Source organism: Cyprinodon variegatus, unplaced genomic scaffold (genome assembly GCF_000732505.1).
Source record: "Cyprinodon variegatus isolate N-32 unplaced genomic scaffold, C_variegatus-1.0 Scaffold59, whole genome shotgun sequence".
Lineage (NCBI taxonomy): Eukaryota > Metazoa > Chordata > Actinopteri > Cyprinodontiformes > Cyprinodontidae > Cyprinodon > Cyprinodon variegatus.
In genome coordinates this window covers 1,432,775-1,451,510 of record NW_015150512.1, presented here as the reverse complement: position 1 = coordinate 1,451,510, position 18,736 = coordinate 1,432,775, and the positions used below count along the sequence as shown (strand labels likewise).

General features: G+C 42.7%; 2 protein-coding genes across 5 annotated transcripts in view; one reads left to right on the top strand and one right to left on the bottom strand.

Moving 5' to 3' along the window:
- Positions 1-5,684, top strand: part of LOC107082710 (matrin-3-like) — a 15,214-nt gene extending 9,530 nt beyond the window's left edge. For both annotated transcript variants that reach the window (XM_015371506.1, XM_015371507.1), the window contains exons 12-22: positions 95-256; positions 328-424; positions 525-541; positions 657-779; positions 1,124-1,252; positions 2,068-2,196; positions 2,272-2,402; positions 2,479-2,758; positions 3,116-3,251; positions 3,320-3,435; positions 5,357-5,684. In XM_015371506.1, coding sequence (XP_015226992.1) covers positions 95-256; positions 328-424; positions 525-541; positions 657-779; positions 1,124-1,252; positions 2,068-2,196; positions 2,272-2,402; positions 2,479-2,758; positions 3,116-3,251; positions 3,320-3,435; positions 5,357-5,413 — 1,377 coding nt within the window. In that variant the 3' untranslated portion in view covers positions 5,414-5,684. The remainder of the gene's footprint in view (positions 1-94; positions 257-327; positions 425-524; positions 542-656; positions 780-1,123; positions 1,253-2,067; positions 2,197-2,271; positions 2,403-2,478; positions 2,759-3,115; positions 3,252-3,319; positions 3,436-5,356) is intronic.
- On the bottom strand, positions 5,602-18,736 carry LOC107082708 (matrin-3-like). 3 transcript variants are annotated; one of them, XM_015371505.1, is made up of 23 exons: positions 18,575-18,736; positions 14,239-15,236; positions 14,046-14,107; positions 13,939-13,977; positions 13,105-13,181; positions 13,012-13,034; positions 12,753-12,875; positions 11,946-12,071; positions 11,692-11,808; positions 11,127-11,251; positions 10,968-11,042; positions 10,723-10,931; positions 10,378-10,474; positions 10,173-10,303; positions 10,002-10,087; positions 9,625-9,691; positions 9,507-9,532; positions 9,295-9,426; positions 8,829-8,959; positions 8,038-8,758; positions 6,132-6,186; positions 5,840-5,961; positions 5,602-5,761 (listed from the first exon to the last, which is right to left on the bottom strand). In XM_015371505.1, exons 2-23 carry the CDS (start codon positions 15,199-15,201, stop codon positions 5,729-5,731), a joined length of 3,540 nt encoding a protein of 1,179 aa, XP_015226991.1. In that variant the 5' UTR covers positions 15,202-15,236; positions 18,575-18,736; the 3' UTR covers positions 5,602-5,728. The 3 variants fall into 3 exon arrangements, with proteins under 3 accessions (XP_015226991.1, XP_015226989.1, XP_015226990.1); XM_015371503.1 differs by having other exon boundaries at positions 10,723-11,042; XM_015371504.1 differs by having other exon boundaries at positions 10,723-11,042; positions 13,012-13,031.

The window sequence follows — 18,736 nt, the reverse complement described above, 5'->3', positions numbered from 1 at the left end:
GCTCTAATGAAATAAGGAAGGAAGCTCCAAAGCAGGTCTCACCACAAGAAGGCACTTTCACTTCATCAGTTGAAGGTTCTTGTTTGAACAACAGGACTCTGGTGACGATGACGCAGCAGAGGACGGGGCTACAAAGGAGGCAGAGTCAGAGGATAAGACCGGACCTGGTGGTCCTACAGATGAGTCAGAAAAGAAGGAGAACGTTGACGCAGACGAGAGCAATGAGGCGGCAGAAGGAGACGAGCCTGAGGAAGAGGTAAGATGGTTGTTCTGAATAGAGCCCAGAGGTTTGAGTTTTCTCCTTTTTGACAAATGTCTGTGTTTCAGTTTGACCAGAGCTTCTTGGAGAACATGGAGGACTTTGTGACGCTGGATGAGCTGGAAGACGATGAAGGCGACGCCTCCATAGACTCCAGTGGCATCGGTTGGTAATCAGCATACTGAGGAGGATCAGGAACCAATCAGATCTTAGCTGCAGGTTTTTATGAAATCGGGCTAAACTTTCTTCATCTTCTTTTCCGCAGACAACACACGGAGAGGGGTATGTCTTGGTTTCCCATCAGGATTCATTCCTCCCTCTTTAGTCCCAAAGAGCCGCCTACATCTTTAAAACACCTTAGCTCTGCACTAAAGATCTTACATGTGTTTGACTTCAGGGTATGAGGGTCATCAACATCCTTGGCTTCAGGAGGGGCTACAACTTTCTCAACGACATTCTGGCGCTCGCCAAACCTTTTGGAAAGGTGGTCAAACACCTGGTTCTGGACCTGAGGCCTGAGGTAGGTGCACCAGGTCATATCCAGTGAAACCTGATGGTAGCTTGATTCGTTTTAGCACCCATCAGCCATTGTGGTTCCTATAAACTCACCTTGACTATAGATGCTCAGGTTATGTTCTAAACGTCCAGGCTCAGTTCCTCTGTATTGAGCAAAGAACAAAAACTTGTCAACTTGGGACCAAATTAGAACCAGTCTCTGAATTCAGGAAAAAACTGTTTAAACTTCTTCATTTTTCCATGGAGGCTTAATCTATTAGATCTTCTGGAATCTTGTATCAGAAACAAGTGGAAACTCACCCAGTTCCCTCTCTGACCCCTGCTGCACTAACTCTTCTTTCTCCTCAGGCATACATCCAGTTTGAGAAAGAGGATGAAGCCATTGCCATGGCCAAGTTTTATAACGGTAATGTGACGCCGATGGTGTGCGGCCGGGCAGTGAGGGTCACCCATTCCCTGAGCTACCCCACCATCCAGGTAGGTCGTCCATTCCTTCTGTGGTTTCTAGCACCACGAGAAGAACTAAATGTTCAATCCCTCAGGTTCCTTAACGCTACCAGCTTTTGTTGCTAGTATCTGTCTAAAAATGTATAACGAGATGTTTATCTAGAATGACATATGCAAACCTTTGGTTCATGTGTAAAGTAAACAAAAATATTTTATTTTAATATGAGCAAAATTGCAGGTGCCTGATTTGTGGTAAAACAGTTAATCTTATGATTTTCAAGTCTGGCCTAAGGGGCTATTTGTGGGACACTCATGTTGAAGACCTTTGGTCTAGAGTATAGTCTTCACTACCAAGTTGTTGGTAGTGGAGAAGAGCTTTTAATTTGCAGAAAACACATTTGATTTTCTTATGAAACAGTGGATGTTTAGAAGAAAAACAGGGAGAATCTCTTCCATTTAGCTACCAGTTCAATATGTAGTGAGGATATTCTAGCATAGATAAAACGGCCGTCTCTTCTTCACAAGCTTTAATCTGAAAACTTCCCCTCAGTCCACTGGTCTCCACTCGCATCGTCTCCTCTTCAAATTGTCTGGGCTTCTTGCTCAGACTCTTTAAACTTAAAACATGTCGTTCAGCTGCTCCTGCCAGTTAATAATGCTTTTGTTGCTATGGTTATACATCAAAGGGCAAAAAGTGGTATAAAATTGGAATAAAAATCTCAACCTTTTCTAAATGTTTTGTAATGAAGTGGGCCAGCTGGGGTTAGTCTGACTTATATACTTGCATTGAGCTGCTCCGTGTGGTTGAGGAACTGATGGTGGTGTTCCTCTGCTTGTGTGTTCAGTGTGGCTCCAGCCGGGTCATCTATATCGGTCAGATTCCCAACGTTAACTACTCAGACCAGGACATCCTGAAGCTGGCAGAGCCATATGGGAAAATCCAGAAGTACTTCTTGCATCGGCTCAGGAGAGAGGTATGGGTGCTGGGCTCAGGTTGGTTGATCTGGAACTCCAGCAACTCTTAACCAACCTGGTTTCTGTATCTGCAGTGTTTCATTGAGATGGAAAAGGCTGAATCTGCAGAGAAGATGGCTGAAGCCTGTAAGGGGAAGCAGCTGAAGTTTCAAGGGAAACGTCTGACCATCTATGTGAGCCGGAAGTACAAACAACTCAAACATGGGTGAGTCGCAGAGCTGGGTGACTAAAAATGGGTCATCATATCAGTGACCTTTGGTCATGCTTGCCTCTTTTTCCAGCCATCGATATCCCATCACCATTAAGAGGGAGGCAAGCAGATCTCCAGAGAGACCCAGCAAGACAGCTGAAGAACCGCCTGCAAAGAAACAGAAACCGGAGGCAGAGTCTGAAGAAGATGAGGTGAAAGCCGAGGAGGAGGAAGATGAGGGGGAGGTGGAACAAAAGGAAGACGAGGCAACAGCAAAAGACAGCTGTGACATCACTGAAGATGAGAAGATGAAGAAGCAACCAGCTGAGAAGCTTCCAGAAGATTCTGAGGAGATGAGCCTCAGTAAAGAGGTGAGTCTGACATTAAGAATAACTGATCTGGGAACAGTCTTCTGAATGGATCTGGGTACAAACAACCTTAACGTCTCCAGACCTTTTCCTTTGCTCTGCTTTTAGAAGATAAAATTCTAAAGAATAAAACATTACTACATATTTATCTGTCGATCTCCAGAACCCATTCAGAAGTTTGATGTAAAGTACTTCCCTTCTTCTTTTTGGTATTTCTACATTCTTAGATGAGGGTTTTAAACTGGACCCGCGTTTCTGAAACTCTGTTGTATCCAACTAGATTATTTATGTCCTGATTTAAGCTGTTCTCTGCTTTAAAGGACTGCAGTCTGAGCCTGAGGTTGATCTCTTGTTTTTCAGGAGAAGGATGAGGAGATGGACACATCGACCAATCAGAATGGGCAGACAGAGGCTCTTCCCCCTGCCGACGAAGCGCCCAGTGTGGCTGGGTCCAGCGTGGCAACCCTCCCACCATATGACCCTGACACCCCAATAGGTAAGGAAACCTGGCCCAGCTGCTGCCATGGTTGCCGAACAAACGCTGACCTCTGATTGGTTGTTTAGGGGTGGAGCATGTGAAGATGGGTTACTACTGTCGCATCTGCTTCCTGTTCTACTCCAACGAGGACAAGGCCAAGAAGGTCCACTGTAGCAGCCAGGCGCACTATGACAAGCTGCAGGTGAGACCAGCTTCCTTAAACAGGTTTCCTCATAGAGAGCTGGGGTCTCATTGATCAAAGGAGATCCATACAAAATAGTTTATGCCAGAAAGATTTCAGACCTGCATGCAGGTTTCATAGTAACAGCTTCATCCACCTCACCTTGGCACACATCCAACTATAAATGGCCATGCAAAGCACCGGTTTGAATGTGATTGTGTATTTAAATGAGCCAGGTTATCATGGTTAAAAATGACAACCAAGAATAAAAGAGTTTAAAGTCGTAGGGAATCATATTTAAATGTCAAATGATTCTGGCTTAAACATATATATAAACGTACTCTTTATCAGATGATATTGTCAACGGTCATCTGTCAATCAAATTTTTCGGTCATAGCATCTTGATTCATATGTCGCAGCTAATATATGCTACCATTAAAATACGAAGTAAGAACAAGTTACTCTACTATTCATTTTACGTCCCATTGTTCACGGGTATGGACGTCTGTGTCTTCAGCAGGCGTAGAGCTAACAGAACTGGCAGCGCTGCGAGGCAAGGGCTTAAACATGTACAGCTGTAAGCCTTCTACACCAAACGGAGCTTCTGTCGCCCTTGCGTCTTCTTCGAAACATCTTCGTCCCCACTTTCCTCCTCTAAATAAAAAACGTATGACAGAGGAGACTTATCCAACGACAAAACTCTCCTCCTCTTGAATGTTTTCTCTGTCCATAGCGTTCCTTGACAGAGTCGTTTCTAAGTAACCAATTTAGTGCTACTTGGTGCCAATGTAATTTTCCTTTGGGAACCTACTAGCAAAAAGTTGCTAACTGGTTAGCAAGATGCTTCCGAGACACCGGCCACAATCCAACCTGCTTGCGAACCTTCCACCACAACAATCCCGCCCTCTTGATAAACGACCAATCACATTCACTCTATTCTCTCGTTTAAAGTCGGACACCACTTGGGAGAATTCAGAACTGCAACCGTTGGAACGCCGCTTCCCTACGACTTAACTGAGGCAAAAATGAATGTTGTGGTAACTTGGGTTGCCAGGAGCCCTAGAATGCTAAACGGTTATATGTAATACATTTATTTCAAAAATCCAATAAGGGAAATGGAACCATTTCAAACAAATACTTCACTGTATTAAATTTGTTTCCTGATCTTTAATTGCAAAAATAATATTGGCTTTATAATAAACAGACTGTATCTGAAAAATGCCCACTTTTGGAAAATATAACACCTGTAATTTCTAAATATATTTTATAACTTGCAAAAACCTCAGAGTGCCGAATATCAGTATTTGTTTCTTGAAATTGTGAACCCAACTACCCTTTTTATTTTTATATTCTAGTTGTGCCAGTAACCTTCTGTTTATTAAGAGCATTTTACTTAAATCATTCTGAAATAGTCTTAAACTTCGGGTTTATTTTTAGAAGGGAAAAAAATTGGGGCTTATTCACACCCCTTTCTTTTTGGGGGAGATTACCCAAACATTTGAACTTGTGCACCATTTTGTTCAGTTGGAAAAAGAATATATACCCCTACAATGCCAATTTCAGCTCTTTAAGGCCATATAAGTTGCTTAAATCTTTAACACCTGGCTGACAGATTTACTGTCCATGCTATCTACTCAAACATTTTTAGTTTTCTTATTATTTAGCTTTGAGGCAGAGTTGGGCTTGAACAGTTGTTGAAAAAATTTGAACAAACAAGTTATAATCCCACTGACTTATTAAGAGTTTATTTAGAAATCTCTCCGATCCAGAAAAATAATTCAAATTCAGGTTTAAAGTTTTAAATGGGGAAAAGCCACTTCTCTTTTAGCAGTTTGTGGGAATAAATTATAAAGCTTAAAATCCTGCACATCATTTTAGGAAGGTTTCTGTACTGTAAACATGTGACCTGACATTACTGATCCAATGTTTGTGTTTGAACCAGAAACATCTGGAGAAGCAACAAGCCAAAGCACAGAAGATGAAGACGACAATGGCATGAAGACTCCTGAAGCACAGTTTTATGGTTTCATTTTTATACTTTGTGTAGTTTAGTTTATGGTGACACCACTGACCAATCAGAACCGTTCCAGTGTTCCCAGCTGGTACAGTGTGTAAGGATGCAGATCTTGTGTTCAGAACATTTTAGTGTTGGACTTTTTTACAAAATATTCTGAAACTTACTCAGATTCAAAGTTGGTTTATTTGAAACTTGTAGTTAAAACAAACTGGTTCTGCTGAATAAATATTTTCAGCTGACAAACACACACACACAAAAAAATCCCCCTTGTTTCTGATCCATAACTGTTGACTCCACTCAGCTCATCCATGGATCTTTACCCGTTTTCTCCTGAAACAAAAACAGCAAGTTAAAAAGTTGCCAACCAAACCACCAACATCTAGCTGGACTACTGGTTTCCATAGTGACCTGGTACTTCTTGTAATGGGCCGGTGTGCTGCAGTGCTGGAGTTTGGCTTCATCTTCATCACCGAAGATCATCTGACACAGATTACAGAAATAACCAACAACTGGTCGGACAAACTCTGCTCCTGAAGGAGAAAATACCAGAGGGTCAGTGAACATACCATGGCTGAGCTGGCCTCTGATGAGAGGCTTAAATCATTTAGACTTCATATAGAAAATTGTTCAGCTGTGGTAACCGATTAAAATTCAAAGAACATGTGCTTGGGTTTTTTTTTTTTTTTTCTGTAATTCTTACCAACAGGTTTAGCAGGTTTCTCTGCTGGTGCTGCATCTTCTTTCAACCCAGACTCCTGAAAACAAACAGCCCCATGAGTTCTCATGTTCTGGCATATATTAAACAGAACATGCTTTCCATGGTCAGCTACAATCTCAAATTGTCACCTCCTGGTTTAATAACCCCTACTGTCATCCCGCAACTGGTTAGAGGCCATTCTGGCCTCTGTTTAACCGGATTGGTTAAAGATGGTTTCTCCTTTAGAAGACTTAAAACAGAATCTGTGAGCTCTGGACAGATTCAACAGGTCTGGTTTCAGGACTCATGTCTAAAGTGCTAAAAGTTTGCTAGATTAAAGTGTGGCAATCCCCACAAAGTTGTGACCTGTGATAATTAGTAGCGCACTGGAGAAAATCAAAATCTAGATAAGTCATTTTTTCTTAAAATAAGTGCATTTCTTCTTAAATTGAGGAGATTAAAGAGATATTTTGCCAATGGAACAAGACAATTTAGATTTAAAATATGAAAACACAATTGCATTGTCTTATTCTAAGTGCATATTATCTAATTATCTTATTTTAAGGGTAAAAATACTAATTCCATTGGCAAATTATCAGATTTACCTATTCAAATCAAGGGTGAATACACTTAATTTAAGACATTTTTACTTATTTCTAGATCATTTTTGCAGTGAGCCATGCCAACTTTCAATTCACAAGCTAAAAAGTATAAAATGAAATGAATGAACAGGCTGTTGAATTTAAAATGAGCATCAGGTCCATATCTTGTTTGAGTTTGAACTTTCATCACCATAAGACGCCTGGAAAACGTCCGTCAGTCTGGTGTAAAGTGTAAACATTCCTGTTCAGGTCATGAAATGTACTTTGGCCTGTGCACTGAGGAGCACAAAGGGATTCTCACTCACAAAAAATGCGGTGGATTGGCATATTAATTCCTAACTTGTGGGGCACAATGATTTGTCAGGTGGACAATAAATCACATCCATAAAAAGCTACACAAAGAAGTGCGTAATTGTGGAAGGACAGCAGACTTCACTGCTAGAGGGCTTCATTAATCTGTCTCTCCATTCTTGTGTTCAAGTTCCAAATACTCTTCAGTGCAACTATTTTATTTTATTATTTAGGAAAAGCTAATTGAAAGATTACTTGATTCCCTCGAAAACTTAAATTTGATCAAGGAGCCGATTTCCTAATTCAGAGGTATGACCATAATTGCTATGAAAGCACAAACTGCAAACGTCTAATTTACTTTGAACAGGAATCATTTCCATTATGAAGAGGGCAAACCAGACTGAGATTGTGTAGCACGAGGTCTATTTCCACACATCACTCTGGAACTACTGCCATTAAATCTGTTCAGGGAAAGGAGGGATGTTCAGCAGAACCCTTTGAATTGACTGGTCGAAGCAACAACTGCACCACCAAACTTTTTCCAAGCGGATCATCAAAATAAGCCGTCCTAATTGTCAATCATTGTTGTGATGTTTAAGTAAGGAAGTCCGATGTGCTTGTCCCCATTTTCACTTACCAGCGGTGAGTCTGACATTGTGGAAAAATTGCAAATCTTTTGGAAAGTAAGCTTGTGTGAGAAATGGAAATAGTAACTTTTAAACAGAGCGTGCACGAGGAGAAATGGGCATGTGCATGTTTGTGCATGTTTTTTTTTTTTTTTAAGTGGAGAGGGTGGGTCTTTTCAAAATTTTTTATCGCTTTAATTTGCTTAAAATTTTCAGTTGGCTTCTTTGAACAATGAATGGTGTAACTCATTAAGCTGTTGGGCGGCTGTAATAAATCTCCCTAAGGTGTTTAGACAAAATCTCCTAACTGCCTAGAACTAGAAGAAAAATCTTGGTAAAGTGAGCCTAAACCAGGAGCCCATAGTTCACTGCTGGTACCCAGGATCCTACCTGTTCAGAGGACTGTGGATCTTCTGGATAGTTGGTTTTATTCTCTTCTGTCTTTGTTTCTAGAGTTCTCTCCTCTGTGGCCTTTGGTTCAGTTGTCCTCTCAGTCTCTTCTGCAGCTTCCTCAGTCCTGCGAATTTTTGGAGGCACTACGTTGTCGTCAAGGGGCCCTTTTCTTTTCTCCGCATTAGTGTCTGGAATGTCTCTGTAGGTGGAGCTCCTGGTTCTGTTCTGTCCTTGTGTGGAATCCTCCTCAGAACTGTTTTCAGAAGCCTGTTTTTCTGGTGATTCCTCAGAAGCCTCTGGATTTATTTCAACCGTTTCCTTCTGCAGACTATTTGTGGATCTTGTTTTTCTCACAGAGGACGTAGCAGGTAATATTTTCTCTGGAGATTTTTCAGATGTTTCTGTAGCTTTTGGGGATTTTGACTTCTCTGATGTCTCCATCTCTGGTTCAGCAATACTTCTGGGTGGTTCCTGCTCTTGAGTCTTTCCATCTGAAGTCATCTGATCTGGTGTTTCTGTTTTCTTTTTGGTTTTTGTGATTATCTCAGGAGTTTCCATCTGTGGAACATTACCAGACCTCTCTATCTCCTGATCTATTTCAGAGGTTTTCTCCAGTGGGGTTATTTTGGACCTTGTCTTCTCATCCGTTTCCGAGTTATCTTTGCTGTGTTCACTGGCGCACCTCCTTTCTTCGCTCTCCTCCTCGGGAACGGGCCACCTGTAAAAGGATGAAGGCTCAGTAACAGCAGATTGAGGACCTGGGGACCCTTAAGGAGACGGTTTCTGACCCGTTGGTGAGAGTAGAGAACTTCTCAGACAAGGTGCCGATCAGTCTGGTTCCGTTGAGGTAGGCAGGTTTGGACTGCAGCTCTTCAGCGGCTTTGAGAGCTTCAGAAGAGGTCGACATCTCGATGAAACCCTAAAAAACACAAATAGGTGACAAATTGATGAGAGAAACTGGCGCAACTCAGAGTGTAGATCTGGGCCCGAGTGAGAGGCGGGTCCAGGAGGGACTGCAGCCAATCAGAACATAAAGGGCTTCATATTTAAAACTCTTCCCAAGTTTTTGACATATCTCAGAATGATGAGGGTCAATCATCTCCATAAATAAGATCCTTCAATATAAAACAATAGCAGGATCAGACCTTAAACCACATGGTTCTGACTCTGATCTTCAGAGGTGAAAAAAACTGGGTCAACTAAAAGAACGAGAAACAGCAGGGCAAACACAAACCGTAGCACATCTGTTCTGACCTGTTGTCTGTTCTGGATCAGAAGGTAGCAGACCACCGTCCCAAAGCCTCTCATTAGGGTGATGAACTCCATGTCTGTGTACTGCAGAGGCATGGCGCTAAAGAACAGAACCCTGCTGGACTCCAAGGCCTCCTGCAGACAGAAAGGTCCTGTTATTAAATCTGGGAGGATACATACGCTTCAAAGGTTCTGGAGGAGTCGTGGAGACGAACCTTAGGGTCTCCACCAGGAAGAATATCTGGGAAAGAGCAAGAGAAAATTCAAAACCAAACAGAACCACCATGGGTTTACTGGTTTAACTCAAACTCAACTGGGCTTGATCCTGTTTACCTTCATCGTCGCTCTTCAACTCATCCAGAGTGATGCAGTTCTCCAGGTCCACCGGGAATTCTGCTTCCTGTTCAGGAAGACAGTGAGTTTCAGATAATGGGTCCAAAGACCAAAAAACATCAAAGCCTCAATCTTGGACCGAGTTGGTTCTGAGCGTCCACAATGGACCTGCTGCTACATCTACAGGATGAGAGAAAGAAACTAATGTCCTTTCCAGTTTTGTTCTGCTTCCCGTCCTCTGCTTGGTGAGATCTGTTTGACCGAATTCATTAACATGATCAGAACAAGTGTTCAGATCGACCTGGATCAGGTTATGGATCTGCATAAACCAGCCCGCTGGGAGCAAAGAGAGCAACCTTCTGATCCAGGTTCCTTACCATATCCTCCTCTGTGTCAGCAGGCTCCTCCACCTGGAGCTCCGGCTTCTCTGCTTCAGCCTCCATGACCTCCAGCTTTGGTCCACCTTGAAAACAAGTTTCACCAGAAATCAGTTTTTATGCAATCTAAAGGATTTTCTTCAAGTTCTGACGTCTTTGTTTTGCCTCTACCTGCTTCAGGACACTTGGGTTTCTCTTGGTGGTCCTCATCCTGACTCTCCAGGTCGTCCTCGTCCCTCACATCTTCTCCATCCTCTGCGATCACCTCCATGCCCTCGATGTCGCTCTCGTCTGTGGTGTAGCTGAAGGCAGGGACGTCTTCGGTCAGCAGATGTTTGCTGTTCTATCACAGTTTAGGTTTTAAGCCTGAACTCACCGTTCTACGTCAGCCGTCGGTTTCTCCTTCTCCTTAGCAGCTTCTGTGTTGGTGGAGACACCTTCTTTCTTCTGAGGTTCTTCTGCAGATCTGGGCTCTGAGCAGAGAGGGAGACACTGAGCCTCACATAGAGGAAAGACACCTGCAGAACCTCCTTGAACGTCAACCAAAACCGTTCTGTTCCCTCCCGGATGTGAGAGACCTGGACCTTGCCCTGTCTGGTTACAGGTTGCTATGGTAACCATGATGTAGCGTGGGCCGCTGACCCATTATGATCTAAAGTACATCTTTACTGAGTCTGATATTTTGTAGTTTAAACGAATCAGTGTGGTTCTGGTTCCTCACCAGAGTTCTTGGGTTCTTCAGACTTGCTCTTCCCAGGAGGCCCACTGCTGGACCGCTCTCTGGATTTGGACCTCCTTTTCAGGCTGGATTTATCTCTGGACCTGGTTCTAGTCTCTCTTCTCTTTCCATCTCTAGAACTGCTTCTTTTCCTTCTCCGTCCTCTGGACCGTGACCTGGTCCTGTCTCTGGACCTGGTCCTGTCTCTGGACCTGGTCCTGTCTCTGGACCTGGTCCTGTCTCTGGACCTAGTCCTCTGCTCCCTGTTGGACTCCTTAGACTTGACTGGTTCCTCCTCATACTTCTGGGCTGATGGAACCCGCCTGTAGACCATCACAGAAGAGCGTTAATAACACGAATAAGACATAAATGCATCTGAACGGGATCTTGACCAGCTCCCAACTCACATAAGAGTCCTGTACTCTAATGAGAAGGCTACATGGATGATGTCATCGTTGATCCGAAGAGTATTGGAGGTATAATAGTTGACCAGCTTCTGAGCCTCAGCAGAAACTTTCATCTCCACGAAGGCCTGGATCAGAACACAGCAGAGACCCATCAGAATCACTGCAGAACCAGGATCTGTTCCATAAACACGGTCGGAATCATCCGTTTTAAAGTCTGTACAGCTGCCATGAATCATTCATACAGAAAAAAGTTCTTTAAAACTGGAGAACCATGGATCAGAACCACTACAAATGATCTCAGGTTCTGGGAACAAACCTTTCGTTTCAGGCTCACTGTAGGAGCGGACGGGGTTATTTAAGGTCAAGTGTCATTCTGTTCAGGTGTTGCTAAATGAGAAGAAGCAAACTGGTCTCTACTGTGCTTAGATAGAGGTTATGTTGCTTTATTTTGTTCTAAATGGAAATGGACAAAGGAAAATAAATGGCCTTAAGAATGCATCCAAAGCCTACCAGGAGGGAAAGCAACCAGTAGCCTAAAATATACGATTTGAGCCGGTACGCTCACCTTGGATGGCAGAAACAGTGTGTAGAGCGGCTCTCCGAAGCGTTTGGCGATGCAGATAAGATCAGAGCGTCCGTCCTTGCCGGTCGGCGCCGGAGTGAAGCTCACCACCTGGGAGCTCTGAGGGAACAGACACAGAGACGGGTCACACAGCGAAATGGGATTCAGGTCAAGGTAACCCATGTCAGCTGCTCAGAGCCAGAATCTGGCATTTTTCAGGTCAGGAGCCACAGCTGACCTGTTCTCTGGTGTCCTACCTGCAGGAAGCTAAATGTGCTGGAGATGCTGAACTCGATCTTCTCCTTCCCAGCGGCCTTCTCAGAGCTGCCGTAGTGCTTCACCAGGTCCTTTGCCTGATCACAAGAGCCCATCTCCACAAACGCCTGCGGTGGGCAGGGTGGAAGTTACACCAGAGGTGTCAAATATATATTAAGGTTTATTACTAAAGTAGAAGTATAAATCCTACTCGTTAAAAACACATATAGAAGTTCGAGTATCAAGTTTGGCTTTTTACTCAAGTAAAAGTGTAAAAGGACAGTTTCTTAAACTACTTAACGTATAAAAGTAGAAGTAAGGGGAGATGCTTTAATGAATTAAGTTTTTTTCTACAATTGTGGATTATAACTTCCTTATACTTCAGTTTCTTAGTTTCATAATTAATAGCAGCAGTGTCAAATTTCACTTTGCATCATCTTGAAAAACAATTTATTTTGCTATTTGTGGAAAAAACAAGTTGGTGCAGCACTGAATCCAACCACAAAGAAATTGTCTGGATGAAACTAAAAATAATAATATATTTTTTTTTTATATACCAACAGGACATCACAAACATTATCTTAAAGAAACAAGCCATTTGTTAAAATTTAAGAGATGATTGCAAAAAAATGTGAGCAGTAAAATTAAAAAGTTATCTAAAAATAATAACTCCAGTAAAGTATATAGCCAAAAGTTGTAGTTAATGAAGTTAACAAAGTATTTGTACTTTGTTACTTTACACTTCCATGTTACACACCCACCCACTGTGGCAGAGTGGAGTGGGTGGGACATGAAGCAGGACGACTCACCAAAGACGGAAACATGAGGATCTTCTCAACTTTTCCAAACGGCTCGATTAGTTTCCTCAGATGAGCCTCATCTACAGCCTGAGGGGCAAACTTGGCACACACCACCTTCCCTTTATCCGACGCCTGAATTCACACAAACACGTCTCAGTGTTTAACTATCTTTACAAGAACTTCCATTGACTTCCATTCATTTCTGTAACCAAACCATATTCCAGTCTATTAACCCACACTGATCTAGAAAACATAATTCAGTTCTTACCTTCTGCTGCTTCTGGGGATCTGCTGAACAAAAGCAAACATTTAGACCCTCATTATGGACCAGAACTATATAGTCACACTATGGAGACCATACCTCGGTTCTGACTGGGTTTGGGAGTGGGTGGGCTACGCCTCGGTGCATCTTTCTGCTGGTTTGATCTGCTATCATCCCTTTAACAACAAAAAAGGTTTTAAGCTGATGAGCAGGTGCTGATATTTTTATATCTAAGGGAAACATATTCCAGAACATAACTATTTTTCTTTCTATACTTTTTGTTCTATATATACTCTTCATTCATCCATCCATTTTCCATCACTCTTATCTCAAGTGGGATCGCGAGGGGTGCTGGTGCCTATCTCCAGCTGTCTACAGGCGAGAGGCTGGGTACACCCTGGACAGGTCCAGTCCATCGCAGGGCAACACAGAGACAAACAGGACAGACAACCATTCACGCACACACTCACACCTAAGGAGAATTTAGAGAAGCCAATTAACTTAACAGTAGTGTTTTTGGACTGTTGGACGGACATTTCCATTCCTTAAAGTGCATCAGTGATCAAATGTAAACAGTGTTGGAGAAAGTTTTGGTTTGGTGTTGACAGTTTGATGAGTCGGATAAATAAAGTTGAGTCTAAGTTTATGGGGACCCAACTGGTCTGATGACTTGAGCAAGGTTCCCGCTGACCGGACACGAAGATCCTGGTTCTAAACATTATTTCTGATTAAAGAGTCTGATCCTGCCACTGATTACAAAGACTGAACATGTCTTACAGATAAATCTTCTATCTGAACTGACTAGTTCTGTTGGTTTCAAAGTTCTGCTTCCAGGCCCAGAATCCCTACACTAATAATCAGCTGAAGGCTGTAGAGACGCACGGGAAAGTCTGACACAGAACAATCCTGATTAAGGTGGTGAAGGTCACTGACCTTGCGACTTGGTCCAGGCGACAGTCCCACTTTGGAAACCTGCAAAGGAGACAAGAGTTTAGGAACCAGAACATCCAGGCGTCCGTGGGTCTCCATATGTTACTTACTGCTGCAGCAAGTTGAGCTGTCCGTCTGCATGACCCGTGGTGTTAACATGCTGGATCCAAGCCTGAAACACAGACAGGAAGTGGGACTGTTGCCACTGCCATGCTCCCACTCCCCCTCACCTCCTATTTCCCTTCAGTGGCCCCACCCACTCACCTGCAGACCCACCTATTGGAGGACGACGGATGAACTTACCTTCTCTGACAGGACTGTGATGTCACACAGAGAGCATGAGTACGGGAACTCCGTCGGTGATGTTCCGTGGAAGTCCAGAGCTTGTTTCTTGGAGGGCATGGGGTCGGGGGCGGCGGCCCGGCTGCTGTGTGCTGACTTGAAGTCTTGGCGTCGATCGTCAAGAGGAGGAGGAGCTGATCTGTAATCAGCTGGTCCGGTAGAGAAACGAGAAGGACGTGTTCTACCCACTGATCCCGCCGTGCTGAAAGAACCTTCCTTACCATAACGAGGGGGGCGTGGCCTGTGGTCTTGGTCAGTGGTGTGTCTGAATGGTAAAGAGGATGATGATGGTGGGGACCTGAAAGAGCTGGCGGTCGTATGACCCGTCCAGTGGTCCAGTGCTGGATCAGGGGGCGCAGTCGTCGTAGAGAACATTGGAAGAGGATACTGGATGGGCTGCCTGCTGAGCTGCTCCCGCTCTCTGGAGACGGGGTTGCCAGAGGGCCAATGGCCGGAGCTTGAGGGCATAAATGAAGAGGGTGGTGGGGGAGAAGGAGCTCTGGAAGGTCTAATGGTTCCCATCTTTGATGTGGACTGCTGGAAAGAGTTAATCTCTTCAGGAGGACTTCTTAGTGGAAACGGTTGGACCGGGCCCTTTCTCCCCTTGATCTGCTGCAGGATTTGAGGAAGAGTCTCAACTGTAAGGACGTCTTCAGGAAGCTTCGCCAGCATAGACAGATCTTCAGGCTCCAAGCCGCAGCTGTTCAGGAGGCTCAAAACGGACTCCTGGGAGCCATGAGCCGAGGGGAGCGCTGCTGAGCTCCTGGAGAATGAGGAGGAAGAGGAGGAGGGCAGGTAGGAGGAGGAAAACGACTCCTGAGGCTGACGGTAAAAGTCTCTGTCAGCTCCAGGACCATAGCGCCGGGGTTCAGGTCGCAGGTCAGAATCAGGCGGCGGCTGCCGGTACGGGTAGTTGTTGGACATGCTGGGAGGCTGTGGAGAAACGCTTGGAGCGTTTCCTGCAAACACATGTGAGAAAATATCAAACTGTGACTGAATGAAGACAAAACCACCAGCTGGAAGAAAGAGGTGTCAGAACATCTGAAGACCTCAAGCTCTGCAGACCTTCATTGAACAAACATTTCAAACTAAGATTCACCAGCAGAGTGAAACTAAAACATTTCATCTGAACACAAACAGAGATCAGAAGCTCTCTGCACAATTCTTCCTCTGCAGAGCAGAAGTTCATGAAGACTTTAAGGAAGCTTCATGAAGCAGCTTCAGCCAGACAGCTAGTAGAACCTCGTGGAGCAGAGATCACTTTGGAGACCCTTTGTCCAGCTCTACAATCCGGAGTTACATTTCTAGTCTTTACTGGACTGAGAAGAAGCCTGATGTTCTCCTTAAGGGAGGAGTAAGCTTCTCTGGGCTCAGAGGCTCCTGGGATGGACTATCGTGGATCGGCTATCCAGATGTTTGGTGAGGAAGGATCATCCAAGCATGAAAAACATCAAGATGGGAAGGAATCATTTAGAAATGTTCAAGATGTTCCTAAATGACTGAACAGTTTGGGTCAGGACACTTCTGTTTATGCTGATAGGAGCTGCTCCCTCTGGTGGACATTGTTAGAAGGACAAGCTGAAGCCTGAAAGCAGAAAGTCAGCCTGAAGCTAAAGGGGAGAAGATAAGCTCTGAACTCCTCATGGCCGTGTTTAAATAATCCAGGCCATTATAAATTCCCTCCAATCCCTCCAGTAGCTCCTCGCCATCATCCCGACTCCCACTGTGCCTCACCTGATACAACATTACTGATCCACTGTGGGACGAGAAAGAGGAAGGCGAGGGGATGCATAGTTTCACCAGTATAGGATGAATCATGAGAGGTCATCAGTATCAGATTAGAGCTCCATATCACATAGCTTTCTTTTTGATTCAAAATAACATAAAAGACCTGAAAAATTAGAGTGGATTCCAACATTTTACACAATCAGCTGCTCATCTGATGTTTATTTACTGCTTTCCTTCAGCCTGACCTCCCAAACTGACTCTTACCTCCAGTAACAGAGCTCCACACTGCAGGCACTGATTGACCCCTTCTTTCCAGGGATGTTCATTCATTTCTCACCAGGACAGAGAAGACGACTCATCCCTGAGATCTGGCTGAGAAGGAAGAGGGCGGTCTGCTGGACTGACCAGTCCCCCACAAAGACTGTTGGGTATGTTTCCAAAAGAATAAGACAGGAAGTCCTCCTGGATGGAGATGGCCTGAAGGTTTTTATTCACTGGGAGAAGGAAGCGGACCATTGCAAAGTGGGAAAAGCTGCATTCCGGGTTGGTTCTTTTCATATCCACATCAGTGCATCCCAAACAGAGTCCAGTTTTTCTTTCCAACCACAGAAAGAACAATATGTTACTACCATAAGAAAAGCATTACAGTCAGGTGGAAGCCATCATCTGATGCTGGAACCAAACCTTTGAGTGGAGTTAAACCTACGGAGCATTTATTAACACAAAGAGCTACTGTAACCATAAATAGTCAAAGAACGTTTTAAACCAATGTTTGTTAAACAACAGCACTTTCAGAGATCAAGTTAATCCGAGGATCAAAAATACAAACTAATCATTTATATTTTTACAAAAATAGAATCCACGAAAATAAAATGAAATGTTGCATTAATTTAAACTATCATATCAATACCCTAAATAGAAAAACTTATTTCTGTACATGTTATAACATAAAAAAAAGAATTTCAATCTGTTGTAGATGAATAAAAATACACATAACGGTGTGGTGCATAAGCAACAATCTCTCTGAGGGTTTGTCAGCATTCAGACAGATTATTTCAAGAGTCATTTTTTCTTAAAATAAGTGCATTTGTTTTTGGATTAAGGAGGTAAAAGAGACATTTTGCCAATGGAACAAGACAATTTACACTTAAAATAAGACAACACAATTGCATTGTCTTATTTTAAGTGCATATTATCTAATTATCTTATTTTAAGAGTAAAAACACAAATTCCAATGGCAAACTGTCTCATTTACCTACTCAAATTGAGGGTAGATAGTTTTTCCAGTGCAGAGTCCTGGAGAGCATGATGTCCACTCCATCCCTGTGTCACCTTACAAATTTAATTCTAAACTTGCTTTATTGTTTATATTTAACCGTCCAACAATTTTCATACTATTTTGGTAAAGCTTCTTACTTCATTCTAAATGGATAATTCACGTTTAGGCTTTAACTTGTTCTATCATACGTTTTTCAGCAGAGACTGACCGGCAGCGTCCTGCTGCTCCAGAGCAGAGGGGAGATCATGTCCGAGACAAGATCAACAGCAGATTAATGTGCAACATACTCATGAAATCGGGTGCATTTCAGCTCGGACTGCAACTAACCATTATTTTACAAATCGATCAATCTGTTGATTATTTTCTTGATTGATCTATTAATAATCTGAAAGCCAAAGGTTCTTTAAGGTTTTTTTATTTTTAGATTTATTTAAGCCAGGTGAAACTAGAACTTTTTCCACTTGAGGAAATCTGGATAGAGCATAAAGACAGATGAAAACATATTTTAAATCTTGGATGAAAAATATATATTTGTTCACAATTACTGCTCTAAGTGGGTTGCTCTGTCAGCTAAAGGCATGTTTAAGTCTCTATACTCCAGTTAACTATTAATCGATTACTAAATTAGTTGCAGATTATTTCAATAATCAAGTAATCCGATTAATTGTTTCAGTCCTATTTTAAGCGTATATTTAATGCAGTTTAATGATTATGAAATTTGAGGATGTATATTTGACCAAGAATTGAATGAAATTGACATTAGTTTAGCCTCTCTAGTATTCAATTAGAAAACACCATCATCGATATGTGAAAAATCAATAACATTTTGAATCAAAAACTTGACGTTTTTCCAATTAAAATTAAAATCGCAACTACGTTCAGATCAGTAACATTTACTTAAAGCATTACTATATCAGCGCATGGATGTGGAAGGGGGGATAATATAATATTTTACAGGTAATTATCCAGCAAACAGATTTTCAAATAGATCAGGGTTTATCAGATCAGACTGATTCAGATGCAGCAAACAGAACAGGAAGCGTTTTATTTCAGGATCTTTGATAATAAATGAAACCAAAGCAGCTACAGCAGATATAACTTACCTGTGAGAATGCTAATTCTCACGACTAATGGAAAGAAATGGAATTAATAGAGACACAGAACAGAGCTTTTTTTTTTTTTTTAGACTAAATAATCAGATTTCTTTTAGTTTCTATCTTTGACTGTTAGCAGGTTAGCTCCTAGCACAATAGCTAGCTTTCATAGCTAACAGGAATAACTGGCACTCACCTCAGATAAACTGAAGTCACTTTCACACGGAGCACCAAACTCTTTATTAAAACCCTCACTTCAATGTAAAAAATAATGTTTATTGGCAGAAAAATCCCAAGGAAAACAAGCCGATAAGGACACTTTGCTGCACCGGGGACTGATTTCTTCTTCTCTTACTGG